This window comes from Camponotus floridanus, unplaced genomic scaffold, assembly GCF_003227725.1.
Source record: "Camponotus floridanus strain SB8 unplaced genomic scaffold, Cflo_v7.5 scaffold520, whole genome shotgun sequence".
NCBI classification, from domain to species: domain Eukaryota; kingdom Metazoa; phylum Arthropoda; class Insecta; order Hymenoptera; family Formicidae; genus Camponotus; species Camponotus floridanus.
In genome coordinates, this window is record NW_020229682.1 from 18,242 (window position 1) to 29,384 (window position 11,143).

An 11,143-nucleotide genomic window follows, 5' to 3' on the forward strand; every position below is an offset into this window, starting at 1 on the left:
GAATACCTTGTTTTTTCTGACAAATTTTTCACCATCATACAGCTGTTAAAGGGGCAAGCATCCCTCGTGTACCTCTAAGGACACGATTGCCTCCCTCCCTGTAACATAGACCTTAAAAAGAAAATTCCAATATGGGATAAAATTATATCCCTATTTTAGCAAAGCGCCAAATGATCCCTTTCTAAGCCAGCCGACTGCTTGAGTCTCAACTCGAATGGTGTCATAGTCATTCGTTCCTTCATACCTCCTCATCATTCCCTTTAAAACTCCCTCTTTGGCAGGACTTCTAAGAAAATGCGTAAGGCCGCAGATTATAAAAAGAATTTTATTTCCCGCTTAAAATCTCTCAAAAACCTAAATTGTTTTTCGCTTAAACAATTTTCACTTGCTGCGACCTGCCTTGCAACCCTTTCAGCCTGTGCTGTTGTTCCCAACGAGGGGCCAACCGATTGCGGCTTAGAAAGCTTTGACAATGCCCTTTTCCGAGATGAAGGCTGTGATCCCATCACAGGCATTATCTCAATCCCCTCCATGATTCCAATTTGGGTTGTCGATTACAGCGCCTGCGGTCTCAAATGGCATAATTCCCGTATTGCGCCAGATTTCAACGGCAGAAAAGTCCGCTATCTGCGCCGTTTAAAACAGCTAAAATTAGAGGCGGAACGCAACCAGTCAGCGGTAAATGCCCAGAGGGCACTGGCCTCTGAAAGCTTGGCTGAAAATGCGATTGCCGATAATCTCAACCGCCTCCTTCTGGCGAAAAGCCATCAAACATCTTCCCCGAATTTCAGCCTAAAACGTAATCAGGCGGCAAAAATCGTTCTGGAAAATGGCGTAAGTGAAAAATTCACCAAAGCGCTTGAGCAAATGATGCGGATCCAAAGCAACCTTAAACTGGCCGACCAAAGAGCCCTTGCGGAAATGCCGCAAGATCAAGACCTCTTGCCGTCCCTTGCGACCCCTGACGCCAAAGAAAGTTCGAGCTATTCTGTACTGGAACTGGAAAAAACCGCTTGGGCGCAAGTCACAGAAGAAGACAAGGCCAGAGAAAAACTAAAGCGTGAACAGAAAATGGCAGCATGGCCAGAAGCCAAGCGCCAAGCCTATGAACAAAAACAGGCGGCAAAAGAGCAAAAAGCAAAGGCGAAACAGGAACGTCAAAACCAAAAGCAGGCCGCACTTGAAGCCAAGCTGACACAAAAAAATGCCCAAAAAGAGGCAAAACGCCAAGAGAAACTCAAAGCAAAAGGATTGCAGGAGGCACAGCCTATGAATCCGCATTCAGCCTCAGAGGCCAAAGCTCCGCCTGCGCCTGCTGCGCCCCCTTCGGAATCCAATCCTGCAAAAGATAAAGCCCAACCTCAAATTGACGATCCTATGATTCCTGTCGTGCGCAAGGCAGAAACGGTTAAAGCCAAAAATATTTCTGAAGAAGAGTAAAAAAAGCCAATGGGCTTCTTTCTTTGCCTTTAGAAAAAGAAAAACCAACGTCACGAAAATCTTAACGGAAGGCGTTTTTACCCTTCTATTTTTGCTCTGCTAAATGTGTATCTTTCTACACAAAAAAAATATATTCCTTTTTTTGGCGTCTTTAAAAAAAAGAAGGCTTGCTTCTAAAATCAAAATGAAGCAAAGCTTGCCATGGCTGTTCTTCTCCCCCTTTTTAGGACAGCCGCTTCTACTCTTTTTTCTCCCACAAAATTTGTTTAATCTGCCCTTCCGCTGCCGCCTCCTTGCAAAAGCGTTTTTTTAAAAAATGGCACGCAATCTCTCCAAAAATCACAGGAATCAGGACAAAATTTGCCCCTAAGAAATCAAGCCAGAGTTTTGGAGGCAAGATGCGGATACTCTGCCGAAAGGGATCTAAAAATGCCAGACTCTCTGGTAAATGCTGGCCAAATTTTGCAAGGCACAGAAAGGGCAGAACCCCAATGAGATTTGCTCTGAGCAAAGCGTAAAGAAAGGCGCTCCAGCCTTGAGAGAGTGTCTTACGGAAAGCATTAGGCGCATTCTCCTCCCATACAGAGCGTACCAAAAACCAGAAAAAACCGCCGATAACCGCTAAATACGAATAACACACAACAAAGCCGGAATAAAAAGCAGACATTTGGGTGGAATATCTTTAAGAGTCGAGACAAAACACCGCCACGGAAATCAAGAGCAGAGAGAGTTCAAAATAAATTTCAAGTTCGTGATGCATCTATTCACCCCCGCTGCCCGTCACTTCTTAGAAGAACGCCTATCTATCCAACCGTATCACACGCATCGTAAACAAAGATACCTCAGGCATAATGGCCACCAACAAAGAAAAAAAAGAACTGCTCCGCCTAAAACCGAGACAGATCAAACAGAAAACCAAGGTCAAATCACTTTATCCAGAGCGATTTTGTGAAAAAATGTTCTTATCAAAAAATTTAAAAGCGCATATTTCCTAAACGGCTATGAATCTCTTCCCGGGAAAACTTTCCCGAACAAGCCCACGCCGTTTTTTTTCTAAGCGCCTCTACTACCTTATTGGCATAAAACTGGCCTCTAACACACTCACATAATTCATTTCAATTTAAATTTTTGGTCAATAAAGGTAATCTAATTTTTAAGTGCCCAATTCTTCATAAATTTCTCTTTGGATCGAAAACAGGCAGAAAGTTTCCTTTTTAGAGATCAAACAATGTTTAAACCTTTTGTGCAACAAGGGCTTAAAAATCTCTCTATCTCAGCACGCAATGTCGATTTCTGCGCTCTAGGATTCTCTGGACATTCTTGCGCCCATAATTCCAAAGCTCAAAACCTCTCTCAGAGGGCTTGCTTGAGCAGACATGCCCTGCGCTCGAAGAGCTTCCTTCTGAAGCCATTTCAAACGTGTTCTTAAAACAATCCAGCCCAGAAATCATCCAAATCAATATCGGAAAATAATGCAGGACGGCAAAAAACATCTCTCCGCATCAAAAAGGCTAAATTTTGCGCTTAACCACTGAGTCAAGTGGCAAAAGGACGAAGCGGCGCACGCCTCAACTTGCATCGAATTTCAGTCCTAAGATCCGCAAGCCAATTTGATAAGGATTGTTTGAATAAAAAGATTAAGTTTTGGAATAGGACGAAAGGAATCTTCTTAACAGTCTAAAAAATGATTTTTGATAGAAGAAGTATAGCTTTTTTACTTATTTTTGCGATGGGGGAAGAACTTACACACCGTCTACTGCCCTCTCGAGAAGAAGTCGCAAGCGTCAAGTCAAATGCTTATTTTGCGCCTTTATACGCCCAAACACCAAAAATCAGCATCAAAGAATTAGATTCTGCACACCTAAAAACGGCAAAAGATTAAAACCGCAAAATTCGGCGTCAGCCATAGGCCTTAACCAAAGCCCCAAAAGAGGCGCTCCCATGCTCGCAGGGGACAAGGAAATACAGATTTTACTTTTCCCAATGGCGCAGGCAATAGCCTTCAAACTGCCTAATTCCGCAAAAGAATCCTCCTTTTGACGCACTTCCTTACTTTTTCCCCAAGCAAAGAGAGATGGCCGTAAATGAAAAAGTACTTTCTTTCTTTACCTTCCTTCTCGCAGAGGTTTTGGAGACGGTGTCTTTGGAAACAAGTTCCTGTTTTTGGAACGGGCCTGGCGCTATTGCGCACTGAGTCTGCAAGAAAAGGAGATCCTCCAACCTTCTTTGCAACAGCGGCCTTGCTTGCGGGCTTTCTCGTGCGTGGCGTTGCTTTCTCAGAACGCCCTTCTTTTTTACGTTTTGAAGTATCCGCAGTGCTTTATAGGCTTTGTCATGTGGGTTTCATATCCTGCCCCAGGACGTCTCTTGCGCTATTTGTTTTTCCGGCACGCTCTTGCGTAGCGTCCTGAGAATCTCGCTTTATGCGCTTCCGCCTTATTTTCTAAACCTTTCTAAAAGCGCTGATTTCAAAGTTCAGTCTTCTCTCCGCTTCGGGGCGGCGTGCCAAATTCCGAAAAACACACCCACTGAACCAAGAGGGTAATCCCCATAATAAGAAGATGAAAGACGCGTTGCGAACACTCCCAAAAACAGCCACAAAATTGGTCAGACCTCTGCACGCTGCAACCCATCAAGGAAATACCAGAAATTCACGCAAGGTTGAATAAAGAAGAATAGGCAAGAACATAAGGAAATTGCCCCAACCCAACTCCCAAAAAAGACGGCGGAAAGGTGCGCTTTAACTTCAAATTTTTTCTGTCCCAGAAAACGCTCAAACCCATACCAAAGCAAATAGAGAGCGAGCGAAATAAGATTGGCATGAAAAAGCGTTTGCCAAGTGCCATATTCAAGCAATTGCAAACGGTCCTGGACGGGTAGGCGGCAACATGAGGTACGGTCAGAAGCGGCCCTGAAAAAGAGGCTGGCAGGAGAGATAAAACAGGTTGGCCTGAAGCCAATTCCGTATCCAAACAAAAAATCAGGAGAATGAAAATAACCGACATTTTTTGAAAACGGTTTTGCGTTTTTACGGCAAAGAATTTTTTTTCAGGCGAGGTTTTTGGTGTGCCTTCTAAAAATGTGTCAGCCCCTTCTCCGATGACGCTCCGTCTATTCGAGCGCTTGATGTTCCTCTATATTTTTTCATTTTCGTCCTGACAATTAGACAATTTAATGGCGCCTCTACGTAGCTTGCCCCGTAAGGAAATGCGTCACTCTCAAAATCACTTTTAGCGCCCCATCGAGCTGCAAAAAACACAGCACAAAGCAAGAAAAAGATAATAAATTCCCACATGACCCCAAAAAAGAATAAGATAGGTTGAAATACTTGAAATTCCAACTTCCATCACAGGATCAAGCACACCACATCCGCAGGGAATAAGGCCACGACCGCAACCGAAGTCAGGATAAAACGACATCTATCACGTGCCCACAAGCCCCAAAGATGACCGGCGGGATGCGCATTATCTGGCGTTAAAAACGGAGAGGCGAAACGTGCAGCGTTGTTTAAAAAACTTTTTAGCAGCTTTTTCCTGTTGCAGTTTCCGGCGCGCCTCAATAATTTCCTTGTAATACGGTCAATAGCCAACGCCAGATCGCACACCGCTATCAACGAAGAACAACCTTCGACAAAAGGAAGCAAAATGAGCGAGGTTTAGGAAATCAGCTCGACAGGGAATAGCGATGAAGGGGCACAAAAATCAAGCATCAAAAAGCCAACGTGCTGACTGAAGGCACAATAAAAAAATTAAAACCTCAACGCCTCTGGTATATAAAATAAGGGACACCAACAATATTAGAACGCTTAAAATCAGCCTCTAATTCTGCTTTCGCATGCTGATAAAAAACGTTTTTAAAAGAGGGGCTTCTTTCGCAGGTATCTTACTTGAACGTTTGTTCCTCAGGAATACCTTGTTTTTCTGACAATATTCACCATCATTACAGCTGTTAAAGGGGCAAGCATCCCTCGTGTACCTCTAAGGACACGATTGCCTCCCTCCCTGTAACATAGACCTTAAAACAGAAAATTCCAATATGGGATAAAATTATATCCCATATTTTAGCCAAGCGCCAAATGATCCCTTTCTAAGCCAGCCGACTGCTTGAGTCTTCAACTCGAATGGTGTCATAGTCATTCGTTCCTTCATACCTCCTCATCATTCCCTTTAAAAACTCCCTCTTTGGCAGGACTTCTAAGAAAATGCGTAAAGGCCGCAAGATTATAAAAAAGAATTTTATTTCCCGCTTAAAATCTCTCAAAAACCTAAATGTTTTTTCGCTTAAACAATTTCATTGCTGCGACTGCCTTGCAACCCTTTCAGCCTGTGCTGTTGTTCCCAACGAGGGGCCAACCGATTGCGGCTTAGAAGACTTTGACAATGCCCTTTTCGAATGAAGGCTGTGATCCATCACAGGCATTATCTCAATCCCCTCCATGATTCCAATTTGGGTTGTCGATTACAGCGCCTGCGGTCTCAAATTGCATAATTCCCGTATTGCGCCAGATTTCCAACGAGCGAAAAGTCCGCCTATCTGCGCCGTTTAAAACAGCTAAAAATTAGAGGCGGAACGCAAACCAGTCAGCGGTAAATGCCCAAGGCAATGGGCCTCTGAAAGCTTGGCTGAAAAATGCGATTGCCGATAATCTCAACCGCCTCCTTTCTGGCAAAAGCCATCAAACATCTTCCCCGAATTTCAGCCTAAAACGTAATCAGCGGGCAAAAATCGTTCTGAAAATGGCGTAAGTGAAAAATTCACCAAAGCGCTTGAGCAAATGATGCGGATCCAAAGCAAACTCTAAACTGGCCGCAACAAAGAGCCCTTGCGGAAATGCCGCAAGAATCAAGCCACTTTGCCGTCCCTTGCGACCCCTGACGCCAAAGAAAGTTCGAGCTTTTCTGTACTGGAACTGGAAAAAACCGCTTGGGCGCAAGTCACAGAAGAAGACAAGGCCAGAGAAAAACTAAAGCGTGAACCAGAAAATGGCCAAGCATGGCCAGAAGCCAAGCGCCAAGCCTATGTAACAAAAACAGGCGGCAAAGAGCAAAAAGCAAAGGCGAAACAGGAACGTCAAAACCAAAAGCAGGCCGCACTTGAAGCCAAGCTGACACAAAAAATGCCCAAAAAGAGGCAAAACGCCACAGAGAAAACTCAAAGCAAAAGGATTGCAGGAGCACAGCCTATGAATCCGCATTCAAGCCTCAGAGGCCAAAGCTCCGCCTGCGCCTGCTGCGCCCCCCCTTCGGAACCAATCCTGCAAAAGATAAAGCCCAACTCAAATTGACGATCCTATGATGATCCTGTCGTGCGAAGGCAAACGGTTAAAGCCAAAAATATTTCTGAAGAAGAGTAAAAAAGCCAATGGGCTTCTTTCTTGCCTTTAGAAAAAAGAAAAACCAACGGCACGAAAATCTTAACGGAAGGCGTTTTATCCCTTCTATTTTTGCTCTGCTAAATGTGTATCTTTCTACACAAAAAAAATTATTCCTTTTTTGGCGTCCTTAAAAAAAAGAAGGCTTGCTTCTAAAATCAAAATGAAGCAAAGCTTGCCATGGCTGTTCTTCTCCCCCTTTTTAGGACAGCCGCTTCTACTCTTTTTTCTCCCACAAAATTTGTTTAATCTGCCCTTCCGCTGCCGCCTCCTTGCAAAAGCGTTTTTTTAAAAAAATGGGCACGCAATCTCTCCAAAAAACACAGGAATCAGGACAAAATTTGCCCCTAAGAAATCAAGCCAGAGTTTTGGAGGCAAGATGCGGATTACTCTGCCGAAAGGGATCTAAAAATGCCAGACTCTCTGGTAAATGCTGGCCAAATTTTGCAAGGCACAGAAAGGGCAGAACCCCAATGAGATTTGCTCTGAGCAAAGCGTAAAGAAAAGGCGCTCCAGCCTTGAGAGAGTGTCTTACGGAAAGCATTAGGCGCATCTCCTCCCATACAGGCGACCAAAAACCAGAAAAAACCGCCGATAACCGCTATAAAATTGATATAGAGCAAATAAAATCAGCACGATTGGCACGAAATAGCGTGACCAAACTAAATCTGGCGCTTTCCTCCAGCCAACACATCCCATCCCAATCGCAGCAGGCAGAAAACAGCATCACATTCAAAAGCGAAAATGCCAATAGAGCCTGCCAAAAAAATTTCTTAGGATGCGAAATTTTAAAAAGTCTTTGGCGAAAAGAAACCAATGGGAAAACCGCCAAACATGGTTTCTCCCTCTCGCAAAGAACTCTCATGATAAGGCTGTTTTTTTCGGTGTTTGATGAGACGCCAGACATCACTTGCGCCACAACGCACCAGCACGAGCAAAAGCTCCCTAAGCCACAATTCACCCCTAAAAACAAAAAGAACAGCCAAAATAAATAAAGGATATTTTCGCCAAAATGCCTTCCCGCCATCTCATTCCACTCAAGAGGCAAATTTCAACAAAAGCAAATTGAGGCATTTCATCAGCAAACACGAGCAGAAAAATATAATAAAGATTGTTCGCAAAACACTGATTTTGACACAAAAAAATTAACTCACCTGGTCAAACGTTTGCGCCGCCGTCCTCCGCAGAAATTCCCAGCATAATGAAAAAGAATTTCCAAAACAGAACGGCAAAATTGCAATCAATCAGAAAGCGGTGCATTCGTGCCAAAAAAATTCGGAATAGAAAAACGAAACTCGCAGGCAAAATATAAATAAATTAACCCAGAAATATTTCGCAACAAGGGCGCAAAAAGTCGAGAATTTTGATTCTTTCGTCAAAAGGGTCTCGTCTTTTCTTTCTTTTTTTGAAGGGACTTCAAATCAATAATCCGCCCGTCAATGAAGTCAAAATTTTTGTAATTTTTCGGCGTTTTACGCCCCTGCTTTTTAAGAACAGGCTTTTTTATAACAGCGGCAAAGCTGATTTTTGACTTTTTGGCAGTGAATTTTTGAACATGCCATTTCGAATGATGTCTGTTTAAGCGCTTGTTTTTCGGCTTACGTTCACGCTGGCGTTCTGCCAAATGCGCTAATTTTACGGCCAAAGAAAAAAAGAAATAAAGCACGGTAATCACAAAGGCCAACTGTAAAAGCAAAGAGGCCAAATTGCCCAAAAATGACCGCTCCTGCCGCCAAAAAGCGCCGAACGCACGGCAAATACTCTCTCTGAGAAAACCCCCCTCAATCGTGGCCAAAAATCCAATCAAACACGGAATTGGCAAAGATAGCAAACGACATATTTCAAAAAAGAACGAAAAAACACCCTTAGCTTTAAGCGTTGTCTTTCCTTGTCAGCAAAATCAATCCCGACTCAAAAGTACGCAAAAAAAAATAATAGATTCTTTACATTCAGCCCAAGTGAAAAACCCCATTCCTGCTGCCCATAATGGCAAGCTCTATAGATCATGCCACTCCCACACCTAACAGGAAAAGTTTCACCCAATTCCTCCACGCCAATACCAAAGGAAAACATAAAAAAACACCCTCTTTTAAGAAGAATTGAAAAAGACCGCTTTATTAAAACGTTCAGCCAAAGATAATGATACAGAAATAAAGGCCCTGCGGGCTGAGCGGTTTGCCTGCTTTAACTGCACCTTCTTCCAAAAAGCGTTTTGGAGGGTTCTTCTTCAATTTTCTCTAAGAGATTTCTGTCAGGCTTTTCGGAGATGAATTTTTAGAAAATCTGGCATTTCTTCGCTGTTTTTTCTTTCTCTTTCCCTTTCAGTGCGAAGGACGGGGCTCAAGGATTGCACAACAAAAATACAAAAACAGCTGACATAACCGGACACCGGGGCACACCCCATGAAAAAGAAGCTTGCTAATAGCCAAAAGCCGAGCATATCGAAAAAAAATGAAACAGAGACACCACGACTTCCAAAAAAGCGTACCAAAACCCTATCAAACCCCACCCAAATCAACCAATCCGATCTGACCAAAATAGCGACAGGAGAGTCTCAGTTAGAAGGAAATTTGCAAGAAGAACCCTACCCAAACGCTTTTGGAAGGGGTGAGTTAAGAGGCAATAACCGATCCAGCGCAGGGCCTTTATTTCTGGTATCATTATATTTTGGCCTGAACGTTTAAAAACAGCCGTCTTTGTTCAATCTCTTAAAAAGAGGTGTTTTATTTATGTTTTTTCCTCTTGGGCATTATTTGGCGGAGGGGATTGCGCACTTGTTCATGTTAGGTGTTCGAGGAGTTTGCCATGACTCTTATAGAAGCTTGCTTTCATCGGGCAGCAGAATGGGGTTTTCTACTTGGGCTGATGGTAAAAATCTTATTTTTTCCTTCATGCGTACTTTTGAATCGGTGTATTCGAAAATTCTGCTGCAGGAAAGAAACGCTTAAAGACTAAGGGTGTTTTTGTTCTTTTTTGTAATAATTGTCGTTTAGCTATCTTTTGCCAATCCGTGTTTGATTGGATTTTGGCCCAGGATTGAGGGGTCTTTCTCAGAGAGAATCATTTGCCCGTGCGTTCGGCGCTTATTTGGCGCAGGGCGTCTTCGTTTTGGGTCATTTGGTCCTCTTTCTTTACAGTTGGCCTTCTTTGTTTATCCGTGTATTTCTATTTTTTTCGTTTTGCGTAAAATAAGCGCACTTATGGCCATCGTAACGCCAGCGTGAAACGTAAAGCCGAAAAAAACACAAGCGCCTTAAACAGACATCCATTGCGACACATGGAATGTTCAAAATTCCACTATCTGCCAAATCAACGTTCAAAATCAGCTTTGCCGCCCTGTTATAAAAAGCTCGCATGTTACACTTTAAAAAAGCAGGGGCGCTTAAACGCCGCAAGATAAAAATTACATAAAATTATTCGATACTCCATGACGGGCGGCATTATGCCAATTGGTTCCGATCAACAAAACCACAGAAAGAAAAGCCGATGACCTCTTTTGACGAAAGAGAATCAAAAATTCCGACTTCTTTGCGCCTTGTTGACGAAATATTCTTGGTGTTAATTCTATTTCTTATATTTTCCTGCGAGTCTTCGTTTTGGTTCTATTCACGAATTTTTTTGGCAGATGCACCGCTTTCTGATTGATATGCATTTTTGCCGTATCTGTATTTGGAATATCTTTTTTCATTATGCTGGGACACCTTTCTGCAGAGAGACGGCGGCGCAAACGATTTGTGATACAGGCTGAGTTAATCATCTTTTTGTGTACTTAGTCAAATCAGGTTTTGCGAACAATCTTTATTATATTTTCTGTATTTCTGATGAATTGCCATCAATTGCTTTTGTTTTGAAAATTTGCCTTCTTTGAGTGGTGAAAGAATGCTGGAAGGGCGATTTTGGCGAAAATTAATCCTTTATTTATTGGCTGTTTCTTGTTTTTAGGGAGTGAATCTGTGGCTTTAGTGGGCAGCTTTTGCTCTCTGGCTGGATACGCTCTGCGTGATGGCGCAAGTGATGTCTGGCGTCTCATCAAACACCGGAAAAAAAACCAGCCTTATCATTGAGAGTTCTTTGCGAGGAGGGAGAAACCATGTTGGCGGTTTTCGCATTGGTGTCTTTTTCGCCAAAGACTTTTTTAAAATTTCGCATCTAAGAAATTTTTTTGGCAGGCTTATTGGCATTTTCTGGCTCTTTGAATTGTGATGCCTGTTTTCTTGCTGCTGCGATTGGGATGGGATTGTTTGTTGGCTTGTGAGGGGAAGCGCCCAGATTTTGGTTGGGTCACGCTATTTCGTGGCCAATCGTTGTATTTTATTTGGCTTTATCAAGTTT

General features: G+C 43.0%; 1 protein-coding gene across 1 annotated transcript; it reads left to right on the forward strand.

Annotated features, from left to right (window-relative positions):
- The first annotated feature begins 531 nt into the window (after positions 1 to 531).
- Positions 532 to 1,440, forward strand: LOC112639241 (stress response protein nst1-like). The gene has a single exon (XM_025412569.1). It carries the CDS (start codon positions 532 to 534, stop codon positions 1,438 to 1,440), a length of 909 nt encoding a protein of 302 aa, XP_025268354.1.
- The last annotated feature ends 9,703 nt before the right edge of the window (positions 1,441 to 11,143 follow it).